General features: G+C 52.5%; 1 protein-coding gene across 1 annotated transcript; it reads left to right on the top strand.

The window, feature by feature from the left end:
• The first annotated feature begins 2 nt into the window (after nucleotides 1–2).
• Nucleotides 3–23936, top strand: polr3b (polymerase (RNA) III (DNA directed) polypeptide B). Its single transcript, XM_047034260.1, has 28 exons — nucleotides 3–234; nucleotides 503–535; nucleotides 679–735; nucleotides 886–950; nucleotides 1122–1197; nucleotides 2202–2302; nucleotides 2493–2584; nucleotides 2686–2803; nucleotides 3203–3311; nucleotides 4219–4341; nucleotides 5212–5328; nucleotides 7398–7532; nucleotides 8947–9108; nucleotides 9229–9429; nucleotides 11579–11741; nucleotides 12537–12690; nucleotides 13239–13313; nucleotides 15123–15221; nucleotides 15379–15506; nucleotides 16507–16716; nucleotides 16947–17105; nucleotides 17363–17480; nucleotides 17773–17915; nucleotides 20640–20743; nucleotides 21541–21707; nucleotides 21797–21910; nucleotides 23066–23239; nucleotides 23323–23936. The coding sequence occupies exons 1-28, from the start codon at nucleotides 163–165 to the stop codon at nucleotides 23450–23452; spliced, it is 3399 nt and encodes a 1132-aa protein (XP_046890216.1). The 5' UTR covers nucleotides 3–162; the 3' UTR covers nucleotides 23453–23936.
• Nucleotides 23937–25297: the final 1361 nt, after the last annotated feature.

Raw genomic sequence — 25297 nt, 5'->3', positions numbered from 1 at the left:
TGTCATGTAGAACTGTTGTCTTCGCCGCGTTGCCCTTTGTTGCACACGGACAGTTTATGATGTGACACATCAGGGGCACACGCCGAAGTGACTGCAAAGGTGTAACATTGTTTGATATGTCAGGATAATACTGAGCGTGTACGCTTATTAACATTCAAAGCAATGGAATTGCTTGGAGAAGAGTTTGGGGACATGAGTCCCCAGCAGCTCGCGGCTCCGGTCAACACTGTGGAGGTAGGTAACGTATGGTCCGACTTGATGGAGCACACTGCACGCGATTATGTTGGCTTCTTCTGAAACACTGATGTGAAGTTCACTGCCGCTAGCTAACAGCTTTAGCATTGTCCAATTCATTTGGGTGCCGTTGTGCTACCAGCTGAGAAATACTACACGACTTTTAAGTGTAGCTGACTGTAAGAATGTTGTAGCACTGTGCAGACAGGGTGTACCAAAACAGTGTGTTGTGTCATGCTTTGATTCCCATGAACTACTTTGTTGACAGGAAAAGTGGAAACTATTGCCAGCGTTCCTCAAGGTAGGGATGTTTCTCCTTAATATTAATATTCCATTCGTATCCTTATTTGTTATTTGCCTGTGTAGGGTCTGTTAGTCCTCGAAAGTATTTGGCTGCACTATTTCTTCTTCCTAAAATCGAATTTGGTATAACTGTCACTGCAGGTTAAAGGTCTGGTGAAACAACATATCGACTCTTTCAACTATTTCATCAATGTTGAGGTGAGTGAGGATGACCACTGGGCCATCTTTCTGAAAACACCTGTTCTCATAATGTCCCTGTTATGCTAGAATATTCTCTGCAAAACCAGTTCATTGTCAGTTACATTATTGGCTATTATGAAAACAAGACATCCTCCTTTCCCTGTGCAGATAAAGAAGATCATGAAGGCCAATGAGAAGATCACAAGTGACGCAGACCCCATGTGGTATCTGAAGTGAGCAGATATATCATCAGCCATTTAACATGATTTGTTATGAATGATATCAAAGCCTAAATTAGTAGGCATATTCAGTACTGGCTCAACCGGACTGCACTCTGAAATGTCTCACTGTGCCGCAGTATCAGTGTGATGGCCTGTTGCAGTAACATCAGCCCTTTTCTCCAGATACCTCAACATCTACGTGGGCATGCCTGACGTGGAGGAAAGCTTCAACGTAACAAGACCTGTCTCCCCTCATGAGGTCAGTTAGCACAGAGCAACACGGCACTAACCTGTCTCTCCTCATAAGGTGGGTTAGAACAGAGCAACACGGCACTAACTTGTCTCTCCTCGTGAGATCAGTTAGCCCAGAGCAACACGGCACTAATGCATTTGTGTCATGACAGTCCCGTCTTGGAATAAGACTTGATAAAGAATATCAACAAACCCAGACTTGCTAGTTTTAGGACTGTTCCTTTAACCAGTGGTGTCAAGGACTGTTCCTTTAACCAGTAGTGTTTAGGACTGTTCCTATGACCAGTGGTGTTTAGGACTGTTCCTTTAACCAGTAGTGTCTAGGACTGTTCCTTTAACCAGTGGTGTTTAGGACTGTTCCTTTAACCAGTAGTGTCAAGGACTGTTCCTTTAACCAGTAGTGTTTAGGACTGTTCCTTTAACCAGTAGTGTTTAGGACTGTTCCTTTAACCAGTAGTGTTTAGGACTGTTCCTTTAACCAGTAGGGTTTAGGACTGTTCCTTTAACCAGTGGTGTCAAGGACTGTTCCTTTAACCAGTGGTGTTTAGGACTGTTCCTTTAACCAGTGGTGTTTAGGACTGTTCCTTTAACCAGTAGTGTTTAGGACTGTTCCTTTAACCAGTAGGGTTTAGGACTGTTCCTTTAACCAGTGGTGTCAAGGACTGTTCCTTTAACCAGTAGTGTTTAGGACTGTTCCTTTAACCAGTGGTGTTTAGGACTGTTCCTTTAACCAGTGGTGTTTAGGACTGTTCCTTTAACCAGTAGTGTTTAGGACTGTTCCTTTAACCAGTGGTGTCTAGGACTGTTCCTTTAACCAGTGGTGTCTAGGACTGTTCCTTTAACCAGTAGTGTTTAGGACTGTTCCTTTAACCAGTGGTGTTTAGGACTGTTCCTTTAACTAGTAGGGTTTAGGACTGTTCCTTTAACCAGTGGTGTTTAGGACTGTTCCTTTAACTAGTAGGGTTTAGTACAATCCTAAAGCTGAACCGCGTCCTGTGACCCCTCTGCCAGTGTCGTCTGAGGGACATGACATACTCGGCGCCCATCACTGTGGACATCGAGTACACACGAGGCAGCCAGAGAATCATCCGGAACGCACTTCCCATTGGACGGTAGGCAGCTGCCCAAATCCAACCGTCCCCCTCCCCTTCTACCCTCTTACGTCATACTCTAGTCATCTGTTTCTAGACTGGCCTGGAGGCCTCGTTGTGGTGATGGAAGGGCCTACATTGTGTTGTCGACATCTGTCTGTCTTTGTTGATTCATTCTCCCAATATCCTCTTGACTGTTCTTTTCACCCAGGATGCCTATCATGCTGCGTAGCTCCAACTGTGTCCTCACAGGAAAGACCCCCCTGGAGTATGCCAAGCTCAACGAGTGCCCCCTCGACCCAGGTACTGGCCCAAACACCGGCTCAACACCTACACACCTCAGGTCTGCTAAATGGGTGTTTGGCTATGTGTGTGTGTCTGAGTGTCTTCTCCTATACGGGCAGGGGGCTACTTCATAGTGAAGGGTCAGGAGAAGGTCATCCTGATCCAGGAGCAGCTGTCTAAGAACCGCATCATCGTCGATCAGGACAGGAAAGGAACCGTGGGAGCCTCTGTCACCAGGTGCTGTCACGCAAACATGCCACCGTCCAATCAGACACGGCCTCCGATGAGGATGGTCCAATTAGGCACGGGCCTTTAACAGTCTGAACACCTTTTTGTCCTCACTTATTGTCCTAGAAGAAATGACTCTCTCCATAATTGTTTTAGTTTTTTTGTATCTTTGTTAGAAAGCTTCATGTGGCTTAGAAAGATGCAAGTCTGTCAGTGTAAACATCCAGTTTACCATCATATTCAGGAGTGAATATGACGACGGCATGTGGATCACATCCTGGGTTTAGTGTGCCTTCTGATCACATCCTGGGTTTAGTGTGCCTTCTGACCACAGCCTGGGATAGTGTGCCTTCTGACCACAGCCTGGGGTAGTGTGCCTTCTGACCACAGCTTCTGGTTCCCCCACAGTTCCACTCACGAGAAGAAAAGTAGGACCAACATGATCGTGAAGCAGGGCAGGTTCTACCTCCGACACAACACGCTTTCAGAGGACGCCCCCATCGCCATCATATTCAAGGTACAGATACACACACATACACTATGAGACAACATACACAACCACACACACTGTGGCATTGAAGACACACAACCACATAAAGCCAGAACCCCACACAAAGTGAAAAGACACAATTTAAAGGTACCACACACACATACCACACATGAAAATGAAACACAAATATATTTCTCCAGCAGAGGGTGGTGTAGACCTAGAAATAACCTGTTGGAAATTGGTTTTTGAAACTTGAATGTGTCTCAATTTGTATATTTAGTGCAATTTAAGTAATGTTCCGTAATGAAACCTGTGTACTGAGTTGAGTTGGTATGTTTTTTTAAATGATTGTCTCAAAGTTGTTCCAAACCAACTTTGTCGTCTTTTTTACAATATTTTGTTACACTTGTCAAGTGTCGCCCCCCCCCCCCCCCCCCCCCCTTCCACGGCTGTGTGGCGTACTGAAGCAGCTTAGTTTCTAGAGTGCCATGTTTGTCTGCCACCAGCTGTTTACCTTGCACTTGTGCATCCTGGGTGAACCCCCCTCACCCCCACCCCCCCTCGTTCCCACAGCTCCATATTTGCATAAGCAAATGCCAGAGAAGCAAGTGACTCCCGGATCACCTCTCCCTCATCCTTCTCCTCTTTGCCGCGCCTCCCTCCTTCCTTTCGTTCGAGTTCACCTTTGCCTAATCCTTTCTCCTCTCCACAACTCCCTCCCTGCTTTACTCCTTGAGTGAGATCATCTCTCACCCTCCCTGCACCTCCCCATCCACCTTCTTCCTGCTCTCCCAGACAACCCCTCCCTCTCTCCACACATCGGGTTCTCTGTCCTCCCCCTCGACAAGATCCCCTCTCCCCTTTCTTTTCTGACCTCTTTCTTAATCTTCCCTGTCCGGGTGCCCCTGCTGACTTCCCTCCTCCTCCCCTCCAGGCCATGGGAGTGGAGAGCGACCAGGAGATTGTGCAGATGATCGGGACGGAGGAGCACGTCATGGCCAACTTTGCTCCCAGCCTGGAGGAGTGTCAGAAGGCCCAGATCTTCACCCAGACCCAGGTACCAGACCCAGGTACCAGACCCGGGTACCCGGTACCGGGTACCAGACCCGGGTACACGGTACCGGGTACCAGACCCAGGTACCAGACCCAGGTACCAGACCAAGGGAACCAGACCCGGGTACCAATGATATTGGCTGGGCCACCTGACGCATGCAGACCAGGATGCACTAGACAGCCTTCAGATTCCGATGCACAAGTGGATATGTGCAGTCGTTATTGCTGCTGCTTCCATACAGTTACATTATTCATTAAGAGACACTTTCTTTTTCTTTTTTCCCAAAGCAATTTACAAAAAGTACGTATTGTTAGTATGGTACAATAAAATAACATGTCTCTAACGCCATATGAGTCAAATTGAGCAAATACGCTTTGTTTTAAAAGACAAGTGCAACAGCAATATCTGACTGCATGGTTAGGATTGTGTGGGTGGTCTGGTTGGAAGAATCTCTGTCTGATCTTTGACCTTCATTCATAGCAGAGAAGAGCAGGTTACTGCTGATACTGGTGTGTGTGTTTGTAAGAGAGGGAGGCTGGGTGGGTGTCTCTGGGGGTTACTAGCCCCAGGTCATGACCTTTTGGATTCACTTGACCTGCTACCACTGTAATCCCTTAGAATGTCCATTTGGTTATTGTTTGTTCCTGAGATAAACACTGATATATCCCACACATTCCAATGACTTAAGAATTAAGCTTGATTAGGAACTGAATTGCAACAGTTTGGATGGAGATGGGCAGATGAGTTAGGATGTCTTGAGTATTCAGTATTCTGAGCAGATGTTGTTGCTGTGTACACAACACAGTGTCACACAGAGTTTTTATAGTCCACATACTGTGTGTTCTGACACTCCTGTGTGTTTCAACCATCCAGGCACTGAGATACATCGGGAACAAAGTCCGGCGCCAGCGCATGTGGGGTGGACCCAAGAAAACCAAGATGGAGGAGGCTCGGGAGCTCCTGGCATCCCTCATCCTGACCCACGTACCTGTAGGTCTCTCCCTGTCCCTCATCCTGACCCACGTACCTGTAGGTCTCTCCCTGTCCCTCATCCTAACCCACGTACCTGTAGGTCTCTCCCTGTCCCTCATCCTAACCCACGACCTGTAGGTCTCTCCCTGTCCCTCATCCTGACCCAGGTACCTGTAGGTCTCTCCCTGTCCCTCATCCTGACCCACGTACCTGTAGGTCTCTCCCTGTCCCTCATCCTAACCCACGTACCTGTAGGTCTCTCCCTGTCCCTCATCCTAACCCACGACCTGTAGGTCTCTCCCTGTCCCTCATCCTGACCCACGTACCTGTAGGTCTCTCCCTGTCCCTCATCCTGACCCACGTACCTGTAGGTCTCTCCCTGTCCCTCATCCTAACCCACGTACCTGTAGGTCTCTCCCTGTCCCTCATCCTAACCCACGTACCTGTAGGTCTCTCCCTGTCCCTCATCCTAACCCACGTACCTGTAGGTCTCTCCCTGTCCCTCATCCTAACCCACGTACCTGTAGGTCTCTCCCTGTCCCTCATCCTAACCCGCGTACCTGTAGGTCTCTCCCTGTCCCTCATCCTAACCCGCGTACCTGTAGGTTTCTCCCTGTCCCTCATCCTAACCCACGTACCTGAGGTCTCTCCCTGTCCCTCATCCTAACCCACGTACCTGTAGGTCTCTCCCTGTCCCTCATCCTAACCCACGTACCTGTAGGTCTCTCCCTGTCCCTCATCCTAACCCACGTACCTGTAGGTCTCTCCCTGTCCCTCATCCTAACCCGCGTACCTGTAGGTCTCTCCCTGTCCCTCATCCTAACCCGCGTACCTGTAGGTTTCTCCCTGTCCCTCATCCTAACCCACGTACCTGTAGGTCTCTCCCTGTCCCTCATCCTAACCCACGTACCTGTAGGTCTCTCCCTGTCCCTCATCCTAACCTGTAGGTCTCTCCCTGTCCCTCATCCTAACCTGTAGGTCTCTCCCTGTCTCTCTTCCTAACCTGTAGGTCTCTCCCTGTCCCTCATCCTAACCTGTAAGTCTCTCCCTGTCTCTCTTCCTAACCTGTAGGTCTCTCCCTGTCCCTCATCCTAACCCACGTTCCTGTAGGTCTCTGCCTGTCCCTCATCCTAACCTGTAGGTCGCTCCCTGTCCCTCATCCTAACCCATGCACCTGTAGGTCTCTCCCTGTCTCTCATCCTAACCTGTAGGTCGCTCCCTGTCCCTCATCCTAACCCACGTACCTGTAGGTCTCTCCCTGTCCCTCATCCTAACCCACGTACCTGTAGGTCTCTCCCTGTCCCTCATCCTAACCCACGTACCTGTAGGTCTCTCCCTGTCCCTCATCCTAACCCGCGTACCTGTAGGTTTCTCCCTGTCCCTCATCCTAACCCACGTACCTGTAGGTCTCTCCCTGTCCCTCATCCTAACCCACGTACCTGTAGGTCTCTCCCTGTCCCTCATCCTAACCCGCGTACCTGTAGGTCTCTCCCTGTCCCTCATCCTAACCCGCGTACCTGTAGGTTTCTCCCTGTCCCTCATCCTAACCCACGTACCTGTAGGTCTCTCCCTGTCCCTCATCCTAACCCACGTACCTGTAGGTCTCTCCCTGTCCCTCATCCTAACCTGTAGGTCTCTCCCTGTCCCTCATCCTAACCTGTAGGTCTCTCCCTGTCTCTCTTCCTAACCTGTAGGTCTCTCCCTGTCCCTCATCCTAACCTGTAAGTCTCTCCCTGTCTCTCTTCCTAACCTGTAGGTCTCTCCCTGTCCCTCATCCTAACCCACGTTCCTGTAGGTCTCTGCCTGTCCCTCATCCTAACCTGTAGGTCGCTCCCTGTCCCTCATCCTAACCCATGCACCTGTAGGTCTCTCCCTGTCTCTCATCCTAACCTGTAGGTCGCTTCCTGTCCCTCATCCTAACCCACGTACCTGTAGGTCTCTCCCTGTCCCTCATCCTAACCTGTACATCTCTCCCTGTCTCTCATCCTAACCTGTAAGTCTCTCCCTGTCTCTCATCCTAACCTGTAGGTCTCTTCCTGTTGCTCATCCTAACATGGAGGTGTCACTAATGTGCTGTGTTCCTGCAGGTGAAGGAGTTTAACTTCAGAGCCAAGTGTGTGTACCTGGCGGTGATGGTGCGCCGTGTCATACTGGCACAGGGGGAGCACAAGGTGGACGACCGAGATTACTATGGCAACAAGCGTCTGGAGCTGGCGGGACAGGTAAACGCCAACCCTTGTCAAATGTTCTCTCTCTGACTCACTCTCTCACACACACTTGTAAGCATCATGCATACTCTCTCTCATACACATGCACACATTACAAAATCAATACCGTGTCTCAAACACATACTGTACATGCGCTGTACATAATCTGTGCCTCTTTCACAGTATTTCTATCTCTCACGCACGCACACACACACACACACACTTGTAAGCGTCATACACACTATCGAGCATACATACACACATTCTCTCAGTGTTCTGTGGTGGCAGTTTGAATGGGTCCAGTCCCCGTCTGCCTGATCTCTCACCTGGGCCTTTGTCTCACTCTCTCAGCTTTATTAATACTCCCCATTATTCCCCCCCGCTTTGTTTTGCTCTGTTTTGTTGTACCCCCCCCATACACACACAAACACCCCTCCTCTCTACTCCCCCTTCCTGGTTTGCTTTGTCGGGGGGGAGGAGGGGGGAGGGGGGGGGAGAGATATGCAGCCAGCGGCACCCAAATCCCGGGGCCGGGAAGCCGGGAGGCAGGGAGGCAGGGAGGCAGGGAGAGGGATTTTTCAGCACTGTGACAAAAGAAGGGCCGTCTTGACTGGAGCGATTGAGCTAATCCTCAAGGCCGGGGCTCTGATAATGTAATTACCTCTGTCTTCAGCCTTTTCATCCCCAACCCCCCTTACACACACACACACACGCACACAACCTGCCTGGGCTGAGGGGAGTGAGAGACCGTGGGGGGCGGGGGGGGGGGGGGGTCGAGGTGAGGGGGGGGGTGGGCAGCGGCTCCTTTCAGCAGGAGCTTACACACTCCCAATCTCCTCACTGCTCCAATTATGATTCTCTGACATTCAACTAATTGGCCCGGCTGTTGTGGCGGAAGCTTAATTTCTTTATTAATTTCTGCTTGTTTATTGTGCCGTATGCTAATGTGGTCGAGGGTGGTGGTGGTGGAGGGGGGGGGCGGAGGAGCAGAGAGACCTGGGAGTGAGGCCAGGTCAGACTTATCACCAGCCTGGCACACCTGCTTATTAAAGCTAGCGCTGTTGGCCTTGTCTCTCTGCTGATAAGAAAGTGATGGGGTAGCAGGGGGGGAGGGGGGGCAGCTTGGAGTCTCTGCCCAGGCAGGACTATCTTTGATCAGCAGGCGCGGGAACGTCTCCAGCTCAGCTGGCGTCAGGAACGCAAAAGGAACGTGGAAAAGTTCTGCACTCTTACAGTAGCAGATCCTCTTGAACAGATGTTAACAACCTTTCATCAAGTTCAACGGAGGAGGAGATGGCTTTGAGAGGAGTGGTCTTATCTTCCATTGACAGCGTTCTCCTTTTCTTGTATTCTCTCTCTGTCTCTCTCTCACCCTCTGTCTCTCTCACCCCCTCTCTCACCCCCTCTCTGTCTCTCTCTCTCTCACCAGCTCCTGTCTCTGCTCTTTGAGGACCTCTTCAAAAAGTTCAACTCGGAGTTGAAGAAGATCTCCGACCAGATCATCCCCAAGCAGAGGGCCGCTCAGTTCGACGTGGTCAAGCACATGCGCCAAGACCAAATCACCAACGGCATGGTCAACGCCATCTCCACGGTGGGTGCCCCTAGTGCCTCCGTCTGCCCAGGATGGCTTCAGCCCCGACATCACCGTCGGCCAACATGACAAATCGCACCTCCCTCGATGGTCACGTGTTTCCTGCTACCTTGTTACCAGGGCAACTGGTCCCTGAAGAGGTTCAAGATGGACCGGCAGGGCGTGACCCAGGTGCTGTCCCGGCTCTCCTTCATCTCGGCGCTGGGCATGATGACCAGGATCTCGTCCCAGTTTGAGAAGACCAGGAAGGTCAGTGGGCCGCGCTCCCTGCAGCCCTCCCAGTGGGGAATGCTGTGCCCCTCTGACACCCCGGAGGGGGAGGTGAGTCCTGCCTACGGCCCACACCTGCACCTGACCTGTACATCTACCCCCCCAGACACACACCTGCACCTGACCTGGACAGCTACCCCCCCAGACACACACCTGCACCTGACCTGGACAGCTACCCCCCCAGACACACACCTGCACCTGACCTGTACATCTACCCCCCCAGACACACACCTGCACCTGACCTGGACAGCTACCCCCCCAGACACACACCTGCACCTGACCTGTACATCTACCCCCCCAGACACACACCTGCACCTGACCTGGACAGCTACCCCCCCAGACACACACCTGCACCTGACCTGGACAGCTACCACACCTGCACCTGACCTGGACAGCTACCCCCCCAGACACACACCTGCACCTGACCTGGACAGCTACCCCCCCAGACACACACCTGCACCTGACCTGGACAGCTACCCCCCCAGACACACACCTGCACCTGACCTGGACAGCTACCCCCCCAGACACACACCTGCACCTGACCTGGACAGCTACCCCCCCAGACACACACCTGCACCTGACCTGGACAGCTACCCCCCCAGACACACACCTGCACCTGACCTGGACAGCTACCCCCCCAGACACACACCTGCACCTGACCTGGACAGCTACCCCCCCAGACACACACCTGCACCTGACCTGGACAGCTACCCCCCCAGACACACACCTGCACCTGACCTGGACAGCTACCCCCCCAGACACACACCTGCACCTGACCTGGACAGCTACCCCCCCAGACACACACCTGCACCTGACCTGGACAGCTACCCCCCCAGACACACACCTGCACCTGACCTGGACAGCTACCCCCCCAGACACACACCTGCACCTGACCTGGACAGCTACCCCCCCAGACACACACCTGCACCTGACCTGGACAGCTACCCCCCCAGACACACACCTGCACCTGACCTGGACAGCTACCCCCCCAGACACACACCTGCACCTGACCTGGACAGCTACCCCCCCAGACACACACCTGCACCTGACCTGGACAGCTACCCCCCCAGACACACACCTGCACCTGACCTGGACAGCTACCCCCCCAGACACACACCTGCACCTGACCTGGACAGCTACCCCCCCAGACACACACCTGCACCTGACCTGGACAGCTACCCCCCCAGACACACACCTGCACCTGACCTGGACAGCTACCCCCCCAGACACACACCTGCACCTGACCTGGACAGCTACCACACCTGCACCTGACCTGGACAGCTACCACACCTGCACCTGACCTGGACAGCTACCCCCCCAGACACACACCTGCACCTGACCTGGACAGCTACCCCCCCAGACACACACCTGCACCTGACCTGGACAGCTACCCCCCCAGACACACACCTGCACTTGACCTGGACAGCTACCCCCCCAGACACACACCTGCACCTGACCTGGACAGCTACCCCCCCAGACACACACCTGCACCTGACCTGGACAGCTACCCCCCCAGACACACACCTGCACCTGACCTGGACAGCTACCCCCCCAGACACACACCTGCACCTGACCTGGACAGCTACCCCCCCAGACACACACCTGCACCTGACCTGGACAGCTACACCCCCCCCAGACACACACCTGCACCTGACCTGGACAGCTACCCCCCCAGACACACACCTGCACCTGACCTGGACAGCTACCCCCCCAGACACACACCTGCACCTGACCTGGACAGCTACCCCCCCAGACACACACCTGCACCTGACCTGGACAGCTACCCCCCCAGACACACACCTGCACCTGACCTGGACAGCTACCCCCCCAGACACACACCTGCACCTGACCTGGACAGCTACCCCCCCAGACACACACCTGCACCTGACCTGGACAGCTACCCCCCCAGACACACACCTGCACCTGACCTGGACAGCTACCCCCCCAGACACACACCTGCACCTGACCTGGACAGCTACCCCCCCAGACACACACCTGCACCTGACCTGGACAGCTACCACACCTGCACCTGACCTGGACAGCTACCCCCCCAGACACACACCTGCACCTGACCTGGACAGCTACCCCCCCAAACACACACCTGCACCTATCCATACATATAACCCCCCCCACACACACACACACACACACCTGCCCCTGGACCTCCAACACGACCTTGTTGTGTGTGTGTGTGTGTTAGGCTTGTGGCCTGGTGAAGAACCTAGCCCTGATGACCCACATCACCACAGACATGGAGGACGGCCCCATTGTGAAGCTGGCCTTTAACCTCGGTGTGGAGGACGTCAACCTGCTGTGTGGAGAGGAGCTCTCCTACCCCAGCGTCTTCATCGTCTTCCTCAACGGTGACGACACTGCAGATACAGACACATAGCTGTACAGACACTGCAGATACAGACACATAACAGTACAGACACATAACAGCACAGACACATAACAGTACAGACACATAACAGTACAGACACATAACAGCACAGACACATAACAGTACAGACACATAACAGCACAGACACATAACAGTACAGACACATAACAGTACAGACACATAACAGTACAGACACATAACAGCACAGACACATAACAGTACCGACACAGCAGATACAGACACATAACAGTACAGACACATAACAGTACCGACCGTACACTGGGTTTTCAGGTTCACATTAATACGGTGCACACCACTTTCTTTTAATTCGCTGTTTCTTCTGTAGTTGACAGCATGAGAAGACTCTTAACTTTGAATATATGTTATGCCTTCAAACATAAAGGACAAAATACTGTGTCCAGTTTACAGAAAACAATAGTGTGCTGTACAGTGTTTTCAGATTAGTCATTAATTGAACGCCAGCAGTTAGTATTAGTGTCTTAACATAGACCTTGGACAGTTAATTACAGGAATGTTTTATTTATTTATTTCGAGACGCAGATAACTTGTCAAATAACGTTGCTGCTTAATTAATTAGTAACAGCAGCAGGTGTGGAAACCCTGCGGAGCCGTCTAAGCTCTCGGCATACTCTGAGAATGTTCTGTGTAGAATGGTGCATGATGTTCTTTGTAGTTCCCTGTGTGTGTGTGTGTGTGTGTGTGTGTGTGCGTGTATAACACTTCTGTGTGTGTGTTTACACCCCCCCCCCCACAGGTAACATTCTGGGGGTCATCAGGGACCACCCCAAGCTGGTCAGCACCTTCAGGCTGATGAGGAGGGCAGGCTTCATCAACGAGTTTGTGTCCATCTCCACCAATCTGACGGACCGCTGCGTCTACATCTCCTCCGACGGGGGCCGTCTGTGCAGGTGAGGGGGGCAAGGGCCAGGGCCAGGGGGGCCAGGGGGCCGGGACTGGGGGGCCAGGAGGGCAGGGACTGGGGGGCCAGGGCCAGGGCGGGCAGGGACTGGGGGGGCAGGGACTGGGGGGGCAGGGACTGGGGGGGCCAGGGCCAGGGCGGGCAGGGACTGGGGGGGCCAGGGACTGGGGGGCCAGGAGGGCAGGGACTGGGGGGGCAGGGCCAGGGCGGGCAGGGACTGGGGGGGCAGGGACTGGGGGGCCAGGGCCAGGGCGGGCAGGGACTGGGGGGGGCAGGGACTGGGGGGGCCAGGGACTGGGGGGCCAGGGCGGGCAGGGGGGCTAGGGCGGGCAGGGGGGCCAGGGGGGGGGCAGCACATGGAGCTACGTTGAGTCTGCCTTTAATCTATATAGTATTTTAAGCCAATAAAGATGTAATTTTAGGTCTACATTTTTAGGTTTAAGTCTACATCCATCTTGGAAATGGATCACGTATGTATGTACAACCATGACCGTCACTGTAGATGTGGTTACGATCATTTCTCGTCTGGATTTGCAGGCCCTACATCATCGTGAAGAAAGGCCAGCCCATGGTGAAGAACCGCCACATTGAGGAACTCTCACAGGGATATAGGTACGCACAGTGATGATGTCATCACAGGGATATAGGTACGCACAGTGATGATGTCATCACAGGGATATAGGTACGCACAGTGATGATGTCATCACAGGGATATAGGTACGCACAGTGATGATGTCATCACAGTGATATAGGTACGCACAGTGATGATGTCATCACAGGGATATAGGTACGCACAGTGATGATGTCATCACAGGGATATAGGTACGCACAGTGATGATGTCATCACAGGGATATAGGTACGCACAGTGATGTCATCACAGGGATATAGGTACGCACAGTGATGATGTCATCACAGGGATATAGGTACGCACAGTGATGATGTCATCACAGGGATATAGGTACGCACAGTGATGATGTCATCACAGGGATATAGGTACGCACAGTGATGATGTCATCACAGGGATATAGGTACGCACAGTGATGATGTCATCACAGGGATATAGGTACGCACAGTGATGTCATCACAGGGATATAGGTACGCACAGTGATGATGTCATCACAGGGATATAGGTACGCACAGTGATGATGTCATCACAGGGATATAGGTACGCACAGTGATGATGTCATCACAGTGATATAGGTACGCACAGTGATGATGTCATCACAGGGATATAGGTACGCACAGTGATGATGTCATCACAGGGATATAGGTACGCACAGTGATGATGTCATCACAGGGATATAGGTACGCACAGTGATGTCATCACAGGGATATAGGTACGCACAGTGATGATGTCATCACAGGGATATAGGTACGCACAGTGATGATGTCATCACAGGGATATAGGTACGCACAGTGATGATGTCATCACAGGGATATAGGTACGCACAGTGATGATGTCATCACAGGGATATAGGTACGTACAGTGATGATGTCATCACAGCTCTCAAAGAGATATAGGTACGCACAGTGATGTCATCACAGGGATATAGGTATGCATAGTGATGTCATCACAGGGATATAGGTACGTACGGTGATGTCATCACCGGGATATAGGTACGTACGGTGGTTTCATCACAGGGATATGAGTACGTACGATGATGTCATCACAGCGATATAGGTACGTACGGTGATGATGTCATCACAGGGAAATAGGTACGTACGGTGATGATGTCATCACAGGGATATAGGTTGTACAGTGATGTCATCACAGGGATATAAGTTTTACAGTGATAATGTCGTCAAGGGTCGTCCTCCCATTTATAACTGACATTCATTTCGGCATCACTTTACTTAAAGGTTACAGCAACTGCCAAAGGTCTATGGTAACAAAATGTTTGGTAAATTGGAATTGCAATGTAATTGAATGGTAATGATAGGCAATTGAAGGTCATGTTACCAAAACTAGATTAAAGGCAGGACATGCAATTTTTGCTTGAGTTTGAAAAGTTTCAAAACAAAATATCCCCCACCTTCCCTTAAAAGCCACTCCCCCAAAAAACATGAATGTGCTGCCTGACTACAGCCTGGAGGGTGACAGACAAGTAGCCCATCCAATCATTGCATTTAGTCCGAATGCCGTCCAATCATTAGTGCCGGTCCAACCTTAATGAGGTCATGTTTATTACAGTCCTGTGACAGCCACAGATATCGGATTGATTTAATTTTACTGTCAAACCTTTAGATTTATTGGTTGGTATCATGATGTGAAGTTTATTTCAGCGAATATGACAAAGTGCTTTTCAACAACATTGCCTACCCTGCCTTTAACATCCAATTACCAAGAAAATCGTTTGTTTTCATTTTTATGGAAACCGTTTACAAATGTCACATGTCTCTCTCTAATATCATGTGGTCAGAACCTTTGAGGACTTCCTCCACGAGAGCCTAGTGGAGTACCTGGATGTGAACGAGGAGAACGACTGCCAGATCGCGCTCTACGAACACATGATCACCGGGTGAGCCTTCGGAGGGCCGACTCACAACAAACCTCTCCACCTCCTCCGAACGAGATTTGAAACTAAGTGTCACGCTGCCTATTTCTCAATGATCAATGAGAAGGACCAATGATCCATTGTTGGGATTTGTATTCTGAATGCGCTTGTTTGTTTCTAGGGAAACCACCCACTTGGAGATTGAGCCCTTCACCTTGCTGGGGGTGTGTGCAGGACTCATCCCCTACCCCCACCACAACCAGTCCCCCAGAAACACCTACCAGTGTGCCATGGGAAAGCAGGCCATGGGTAATACAAACAGTCTGAAACTGCTCAGTGTTATATCCAAATATCCACTACAGTACACTCTCGACACACTCACAGGGGGAAGTCAGTTACGTACACGATAGGACTCACATTCCCTCACAGAAGCATCCTTGTTCAGTCCCCCTCTGTTCCTCATACACACACATGATCTTGTCAGAACACATTTGTGTGTGTGTTTGATTGAGTGTTTGCCTGCGTGTGTATGTGTGTGTGATTGTGTGTTTGCCTGCGTGTGTATGTGTGTGTGATTGTGTGTTTGCCTGCGTGTGTATGCTCATGGACATCAAACCTCGGGCTGTTACGTGGGTGCTGTATTGTGGGATGTGTGTGCGGAGGCCCTCTCTGTGCCAGTCACCCTGAGTGTCATTAGCCCGTCATTGTGCTTCTACCGGCTGTGCTGGCTCAGTGTGTTCAGCTGCGGGGCAGAATGCACACCCTGGGCACCCCGGTAACCCAAACTGACTAAAACGACACTGTTGACATTCGCTACATGGAGCCCAGTCCCCCTGCCACCCCCTCTTCCCCCACCCCCTCTTCCCTCCTCTCCCCCCTAACCCCCACCCCCTCTTCCCTCCCTCTCCCCCCTAACCCCCACCCCCTCTTCCCTCCCTAACCCCCACCCCCTCTTCTCTCCCTCCCTAACCCCCACCCCCTCTTCCCTCCCTCCCTAACCCCTACCCCCTATTCCCTCCCTCTCCTCCGTAACCCCCCCCCCTCTCCCTCCCTAACCCCCACCCCCTCTTCCCTCCCTCTCCTCCCTAACCCTTGCAGGAAGACCGAGCTTGGAACCTCCTGCGGTTGAGCTGAACTGTAGTTGACCTGCGTTTGTTGTTTAGCTGCGCTGCCGTTCAGGCTGTGTTCGTTGCCGAGCTACACCGTCGCCGAGCGGCGTCGCAGTTTCCCCGCGACTGTTGTGTCGTCGAGCCGCGTGGCACTCGAGCTGTGCTATTGTTGATCTTCTCCATGATCTATCACTTCCCAGGTACGATCGGCTACAACCAGAGGAACCGCATCGACACATTGATGTACCTGCTGGCTTACCCCCAGAGACCCATGGTGAAGACCAAGACCATTGAGCTCATCGATTTTGAGAAGCTGCCAGCGGGGCAGAACGCCACAGTGGCCGTGATGAGCTACAGTGGATACGACATTGAGGACGCCCTGATTCTCAACAAAGCCTCCCTGGACAGAGGTGAGCTCTTTGGGCCTAGCCCCAGGCCTAACCATGACCCCATCAGGTCCTAGCCCATGTCTAACCATGACCCCGTCAGAGCCTAGCCCCAGGTCTAACCATGACCCCGTCAGAGCCTAGCCCAGGCCTAACCATGACCCCATCAGGTCCTAGCCCAGGTCTAACCATGACCCCATCAGGTCCTAGCCCAGGTCTAACCATGTTTTGAACCCCCCATCCCGCTCCCCCAGGCTTCGGCAGGTGCCTGGTCTACAAGAACGCCAAGTGTACGCTGAGACGCTACACCAACCAGACCTTCGACAAGGTGATGGGTCCCATGCTGGACGCTGCCACACGCAAGCCCATCTGGAGACACAGCATCCTGGACGCCGACGGCATCTGCTCCCCTGGTGAGACATGGCTAGCTTGCCTCTATCAGTGGATCAGGCTAACTTGTAGACCCGGGTGTGCAGAACGGGATTAGCTAGCAGTCAGCGGCGTCACTCTGCCACCCTGCTCTCTCTCTGCCAAACTCGGTCTGATCTGACTTGTTGTAATGCTGTAATATACATGTTTCCCTCGTGTTTGACGCCAAATAGCAGATACGGCTCGTATCAAGGTGTTCATTTTAGTCTCGGATGCGTGTCTTCTTCTCACCATGTCCCAGGAGAGAAAGTGGAGAACAAGCAGGTACTGGTGAACAAGTCCATGCCCACCGTGACCCAGACGCCCCTGGAGGGGGGCACCCAGCCTGGCCAGCCCCAGTACAGAGACGTGCCCGTCGGGTAAGCCTGCCTGCTCTCCCCCCCCCCCCCCCTTCCCCTCTCCTGTTCCTCCTCCCTCTGTTCTCTCTCTCCTCCTCCACGTCCTCGTTTGGACTTCATCAAGCATCTCAGTGTGAAGCTGCTGATTTAGGATCGGGATGTGGCGGGACTCTCCTCGCCATGTCAACTGCATCTCTGTGTCTGACGGGCCTACGGCTGGCCACGTGGCGAGGGTCAGACGATGGTGGGCAACGTTAGTTTGTGGCGCCGAGGGGTTTTCTAAGTGTTGTCGTGTTGTCGTCCCGTGCCACAGCTACAAGGGCTCCACTGACTCCTACATCGAGAAGGTGATGATCTCCTCCAACGCCGACGACGCGTTCCTCATCAAGATCCTGCTCAGGCAGACCAGGAGGCCCGAGATCGGAGACAAGTTCAGCAGCCGTCACGGACAGAAAGGTGAAGCCCCTCCCAGAGACGCTTCGCCCGGCGTTCAGCCCACTGAGGCCAGGCGTTTGAGTGCATCCACGATGTCCAAGCATCTTCACCCAACGTCTCCACAGTCTACAGCCCAAACTGTTGGCTGCTCAACAAGGGCAGGGGATACCTGTCAGGGAACGTAGCTTGTTGCTTCTACTGCATCTCTGGTGTCTGGGCTCTCTGACCCTCCTGGGCATATACTGCCTGGGTTAGCATGTAGTGTGTTTGTGTGTGTGTGTGTGTGTGTGTCTGCCTGGGCTAGCATGTAGTGTGTGTGTGTGTCTGCCTGGGCTAGCATGTTGTGTGTGTCTGCCTGGGCAAGCATGTAGTGTGTGTGTGTGTGTGTGTGTCTGCCAGGGCTAGCATGTAGTGTGTGTGTGTCTGGGCTAGCATGTAGTGTGTGTGTGTCTGGGCTAGCATGTAGTGTGTGTGTGTGTGTGTCTGCCTGGGCAAGCATGTAGTGTGTGTGTGTGTGTCTGCCTGGGCAAGCATGTAGTGTGTGTGTGTGTGTCTGCCTGGGCAAGCATGTAGTGTGTGTGTTCAGCCAAGTCAGCTCTGCCAGCTCTGCCAACCCCCCCCCCCCCCCCCCCCCCCCCCCCCCCCCCCCCCCCCCCCCCCCCCCATCTCATGTTTCTAGAGCGGCTTTTCAATTAATTGGCTCTTTGTGCCATGCCAGACTATGCAAATGTATTACACCCCCAGCAGTCCTGGGAAAATTGTTTACAGGCCCCGGTTGTGCCGTCAACTGGAGGAGGAGGGGGGGGGGCAGAGGAGGGGGGGGAGGAGGGGGTTGTATGATGGTTTAATCGGTGAGCTAACTGGCGCCACGCATAATTCACTCCCTTCATTAAGGGGCTGGGCCAGAGGAGATCTGGGGGAGAGAAGAGAGGAGATCTGGGGGAGAGAAGGGAGGAGTAGGCAGGACTTTATTGCTGGAGAGGAGCAGAGAGACCTGGGGGAGGAGCAGGGCTGGGGGGGGGGGGGGGGGCTGAGGAGCAGGGCTGGGGGGGGGGGGCTGAGGAGCAGGGCTGGGGGAGGGGGGGGGGGGCTGAGGAGCAGGGCTGGGGGAGGGGGGGGGGCTGAGGAGCAGGGCTGGGGGGGGGGCTGAGGAGCAGGGCTGGGGGGGGGCTGAGGAGCAGGGCTGGGGGGGGGGCTGAGGAGCAGGGCTGATGTAGCAGCCTGATACTCCCTAGTTGATTGATGTAGTTTAATCTGAGTTGAGCTGAGTGCTACAACTCAGGTACTGAGCAGGGTACTTTTGACTTTCGTTTTACAAACGTAACGTTCCAATTTCATCGTTAACAACTGGAACAACAGTTGTCTGTTGATTTATTTTGGAGTTTGGCTACGTTATTAAATCTCACACCCCTGGCTAGCCTCATAAACTGTGGTCACCAGAGCAGAATAAGTTAATTATTTACCGGTGACCCCCCCCCCACACACAGCCCCACCCCCCCACACACAGCTGTGTTGGCTGTGGAGAGGGGGGGGCGGTGTTAGAGCGGCCCATTGTGGAAGCCGCCACTGTGGGTCTGTGTGGAGGGGTGATGGAGGGCTCAGGGACCCGAGCTGTTGTCTCGCCTTTCTCTGCTGATTTCATGCCTCTTTTATCATTCACTTTCACACCAAAACAAACACCACTGTGGATGTCTGCTTGGGACTCTCTCCCTCCCCTGCTCTCTCCACACCCCTCTACCTTGCTACCTCTTCCCTCTCCCTTGTTTTATCCCCCTTTAGTCCTCTCCCTTTTGCTCTTTCCCTGTTCTTTCGACTTCTTCCTCATTCTCTCCCTCTGTCATTGGGGCTCTGGTGTGTTTGGCCTTTTCTTAGCATTGAATCCCAGGCTGCTGCTCCCCCCTCTCCTTCCCCCCCATCCCGGGGGTTTTTGTCCCCGGGGGACACAGATCTGGTTTCCCCTCCTCCTGTCCAGTGGAGCCCTCGTTCCCTTCCTCCGCACAGTCGTGGACGTGTAATCCTGGCCTCAGCCAGAGCACCTTCCTGCATTTCCTGCTTGCTCCCCCCCCCCGGCTCTCTCTCTTCTCCCCCTCTTTCATTTGCAAATGGGACAGTGATCTGTTTGCCCTGGCCAGGGGAGAGTGCCTCGGCCCCTCAGCAAACATTTGCCCTCACACTTAACACTCCCAGCTACCGCGCCCCCCCCCAGCTAGTGGGGCCCCTGCACCCCTCCCCCCCCTGCCCGGCACCCTTCCTCCATGTCAAACTCAGGCCCTTTCAACTAGACTGCTATAAAGAGGATGGGCCTGCATAGAGCTGTGGATGTGTTATGAACCCTCTCTCCTCCATAGAGCTGTGGATGTGTTATGAACCCTATCTCCTCCATAGAGCTGTGGATGTGTTATGAACCCTCTCTCTTCCATAGAGCTGTGGATGTGTTATGAACCCTATCTCCTCCATAGAGCTGTGGATGTGTTATGAACCCTCTCTCCTCCATAGAGCTGTGGATGTGTTATGAACCCTTTCTCTTCCATAGAGCTGTGGATGTGTTATGAACCCTCCATAGAGCTGTGGATGTGTTATGAACCCTCTCTCCTCCATAGAGCTGTGGATGTGTTATGAACCCTTTCTCTTCCATAGAGCTGTGGATGTGTTATGAACCCTCCATAGAGCTGTGGATGTGTTATGAACCCTCTCTCCTCCATAGAGCTGTGGATGTGTTATGAACCCTCTCTCCTCCGCTTGCAGGTGTGTGTGGTCTCATTGTGCCCCAAGAAGACATGCCCTTCTGCGACTCGGGCATCTGTCCTGACATCATCATGAATCCTCATGGGTACCCCTCCAGAATGACGGTACGTATCTCACCCCCCCCCCCCCACACACACACACACACACACACACACACTCCCTAAGTGTATAACAACCGCCCTTACAGAATGACTGTGTCACACACATACACGCACACTTCTAAAATATAAAGTACCCTGGCCTGAAGACGTCTCCTTCTCCAGTAGCTGAGACAAACCCCTCGTTATCTCCCCTGTTCTCCAGCCTGTCACGGGCTTGCAGGACACGCCCCCCCCCCCCATTCACCCATCCACTGCTCCGCTCATTGTTAGCGCCACAGGATTGGGTTGCTGTGGAAACGGTAGCAAACTTATTGCGGCCAGCCGTAAAGATGGCAGCGGTGTGTTTTTGAGGTTTCATACCAGAAGCAGAACTCCAGGTGGTCTAATGGCCTGGATCAGGGTTCCGGGTAGGTAGCAACTCGGTTCAGACAGCCGTGCTATAATCTAGCCTGAAATCCGGACTCCTCCCAGGCTGGTTGTCATGACCAGTCCATAGCTATGTTTGCACAGGGAGGATCACCACCCCCCCATACCCAACCACCATCCCAAAGCAGCAGGGGTCAGGGGTCAAAGGCTCTTCCTGCCTTGTACTGCCTTGACCGTTACCCCTGACCAAACACAAAATATTTGACAGCTTCGTTCATTGTATATATTTATCGTCCGACCACACTGTTTCAAAGTCAAACAAGTATGTGAGGAGATGAATCTTGGAAAGAGAACCTCCTGAGAAAACGGTCAGATTCCCCCCCCCCCCCCTGAGTCACACCCCAGTCGTGTGTTTCCGGTGTTTTCCGTGCCAGGTGGGGAAGCTGATTGAGCTGCTGGCGGGGAAGGCCGGCGTGCTGGATGGACGCTTCCACTACGGCACGGCTTTCGGAGGGAGCAAGGTGAAGGACGTGTGTGAGGACCTGATCCGCTACGGCTACAGCTACCAGGGCAAAGACTACGTCACTTCTGGCATTACCGGGTACACACACACACGCGCGTAACCTTCTCTGTCGAGAACAAATCATTCTAACTAGAAGCCAAGTGTGTGATATTGTGGTGTGACCTCAGGGAACCGCTGGAGGCCTATATCTACTATGGACCAGTGTACTACCAGAAGCTGAAACACATGGTCCTGGACAAGATGCATGCCCGTGCCCGCGGCCCCAGGGCTGTTCTTACCAGGTGAGTCAGGTGGCTGAGCGGGTAGAGCATCGGGCTAGTAATTTGAAGGTCGCCAGTTCGATTGCCGGCCGGTGCACATGACGTTGTGTCCTTGGGCAAGGCACTTCACCCTACTTGCCTCGGGGAGAATGTCCCTGTACTTGCTGAAGTCGCTCTGGATAAGAGCGTCTGCTAAAATGACTAAATGTAGGTGAGTCATAGCTGAGCTTTGTTTACGTTTAACACGACGCATTCAGCAGACGCTTTAATCCGACGCAACATACAAGTAGTGCATAGTGCAGCAGGAAATCAAGGATCAGAAGGGCATGTAACGCTCTGTGTTTGTAAGGGCATGGTAGAACTCCACCATACGGGTCCCATTGGTTTGACTTTGTCCTTGTTCGGTTAAAATGGTACAAGACTGGCAATTTGGTGTTCTCTTCCCTCTGTAATTCACTCTTTCACACTCTCCCATCTTCTCTGTTTCTGACTCTCTCTCTGCCTCTCTCTCTCTGTCTCCATCTGCCTCTCTCTGTCTCTCTTTCTCTCTCTCTCTCTCTCTCTCTCTCTCTCTCTCTCTCTCTCTCTCTCTCTCTCTCTCTCTCTCTCTGCCTCTCTGTCTCTGTCTCTCTGCCTCTCTCTGTCTCTCTCTGCCTCTCTCTCTGCCTCTGTCTCTGCCTCTCTGTCTCTGCCTCTCTCTCTCTGCCTCTCTCTCTCTGTCACTGTCTCTCTGCCTCTCTCTCTCTCTGCCTCTCTCTCTCTCTGCCTCTCTCTCTCTCTGCCTCTCTCTCTCTCTCTGCCTCTCTCTCTCTGCCTCTCTCTCTCTCTGCCTCTCCCTGTCTCTCTGCCTCTCCCTGTCTCTCTGCCTCTCTCTGTCTCTTTCTCTCTCTCTCTCTCTGCGCCTCTCTGCCTCTCTCTGTCGCTGCCTTTCTGCTTTTCTCTTTCTCTCTCTCTCTCTGCCTCTCTCTGTCTGTCTCTGCCTCTCTGTCTCTTTCTCTCTCTCTCTGCCTCTCTGTCTCTCTCTGTCTCCTTCTCTCTCTCTCTCTGCCTCTCTGTCTTTCTCTGCCTCTCTCTCTCTGTCTCTGTATCTCTGCCTCTCTCTGTCACTGTCTCTCTGCCTCTCTCTGTCACTGTCTCTCTGCCTCTCTCTGCCTCTCTCTTCCCTGACCCTCCCAGACAGCCCACGGAGGGTCGCTCCAGGGACGGGGGCCTCCGCCTGGGAGAGATGGAGCGGGACTGCCTGATTGGCTACGGAGCCAGCATGCTGCTGCTGGAGCGCCTCATGATCTCCAGCGACGCCTTCGAGGTGGACGTCTGCGGACAGTGCGGCCTGCTGGGTTACTCAGGCTGGTGAGCGAGTTGACATTATGACTGTTGATATTTACAAGACCCCGTAGCTTTCTTCATCTTGAATGTGGTCCCCTTGTCCTAAGGTGCCACTACTGTAAGTCGTCGTGTCACGTGTCATCGCTGAGGATCCCCTACGCCTGCAAGCTGCTCTTCCAGGAGCTGCAGTCCATGAACATCGTGCCTCGCCTCAAACTGGCCCGCTACAACGACTGAGCTGCTGATGGAGGCCATAGGGGAGGGTAGAAAAGAAAAGGGAGAAGAGAGGAGAAGAGAGGAGAAGAGAGGAGAAGAGAGGAGAAGAGAGGAGAAGAGAGGAGAAGAGAGGGAAAAGGAGAAGGGGATGAGAGTGTATGGGAAATGAGGGCAGAGGAGAGAAACGAAGGGCTGGATCAGAATTGGAGGGAAAAAATAAGCAACATTGACTATCTCGGTTGACACCTGTCAAACAGGCCTGGATCAGTTACAATAAATGATATGCAAGTAATTGTGCATTTTATTGGAAACCTCAGTTATGAACCATTTAGTTTTTTTTATTTTTGCTAGCAGATCTACAACATGTAGGCATGCAAATATTTCTGGTTTGATTTTGTTCATTTTCATGTTGGTTGATGGTTTTTGTAATGCATGTTTTCCTTGGTGATTGCATTATAGTAGTGTGTATGTACTGTAAATATTAAACTATGATTGCATACACCCATTTTATCTCTACTATTTCATGCTTGTTTCTGTCTTGTATGCAAAACACCACTGCACGTCTTTACCACAATCGGCAACCTTCTCTAATGATAACACATCCACATGTCTAATACCTAGACGTACTCTGTAACCAGGGTAACTATATACCTAGACATACTCTGTAACCAGGGTAACTATATACCTAGACATACTCTGTAACCAGGGTAACTATATACCTAGACAAACTCTGTAACCAGGGCAACTATATACCTAGACAAACTCTGTAACCAGGGCGACTATATACCTAGACATACTCTGTAACCAGGGCGACTATATACCTAGACATACTCTAACCAGGGTAACTATATACCTAGACATTCTCTGGAGCCATGGCTTAGCTAGACCTACTGTAGACATACACTGTGATCAGGTTAGCCTACTACTGATGTGAGCAGACGTGTTGGATGCAAGAAGACCTTCAAACTCTCTGGGCAGTCAGACGTTGAGGTGGTCTCCCATGCTGAATGCCTGACAGAGCAGGGGACGTGTTCAGTGTGAGAACACTAAAGGGAGGTATTGTAGCCCTCTGATTAAGTACTGCTACAACCTAGTTCTTCACTGACAGTTGGAGAAAAGGTTGTTTTGTGTCGACCCCCCCCTGCCTGCCCCCTTCTTGGTTAATACCACCAACATATACACACCTCAAAGCCTGACCCCCACACTGAGCCCTTTGATTGGACAAAAGCATTTCACATCAGTAGAATGGTGCCACTAGAGGGTTGTGTGTGAGGAGGGGGGAACTGCTGTTGCACCTGTCTTAGCAGGGTCTAATGATGGTCTGACACAGGCTTGATAGGGAGAGGACGGCTGCCACCTTCTGGGATTGATTTGATCCTCGTTGGCCACCATAGCTTGGCCAAACTCAAACCGTCTGGTCTTCCCTGGTGTAGCTGTCAGATGGTCCTGCCCATGCTGTAGGATGGTGGATTTGCGCACCCATTGAATCACCACCCCGCCCCCCCTACTCAGGGGGATGTTGGCAGGCCAGAAATAGTAAGTCAAATTCTCAAATATGCTTAAAAACAACTACAGTCACTGACTGGACTTGACTAACCTGATATTTGAAAGTGATTGAAGTGTATGTGACACTTGTCTCGCCTGGGAGTCAGGTGGCTGAGCGGTTAGGGAATCGGGCTAGTAATCTGAAGGTCGCTAGTTCGATTCCCGTCCGAGCCAAATTACATTGTGTCCTTGGGCAAGGCACTTCACCCTACTTGCCTCGGGGGACTGTCCCTGTACTTACTGTAAGTCGCTCTGGATAAGAGCGTCTGCTAAATGACTAAATGTAAATGTAAATGTAAATGTAAATGGTAAACATTTCTG

This window comes from Hypomesus transpacificus, chromosome 14 (assembly GCF_021917145.1).
Source record: "Hypomesus transpacificus isolate Combined female chromosome 14, fHypTra1, whole genome shotgun sequence".
NCBI classification, from domain to species: domain Eukaryota; kingdom Metazoa; phylum Chordata; class Actinopteri; order Osmeriformes; family Osmeridae; genus Hypomesus; species Hypomesus transpacificus.
This window is presented reverse-complemented; position numbering and strand designations above follow the sequence as displayed.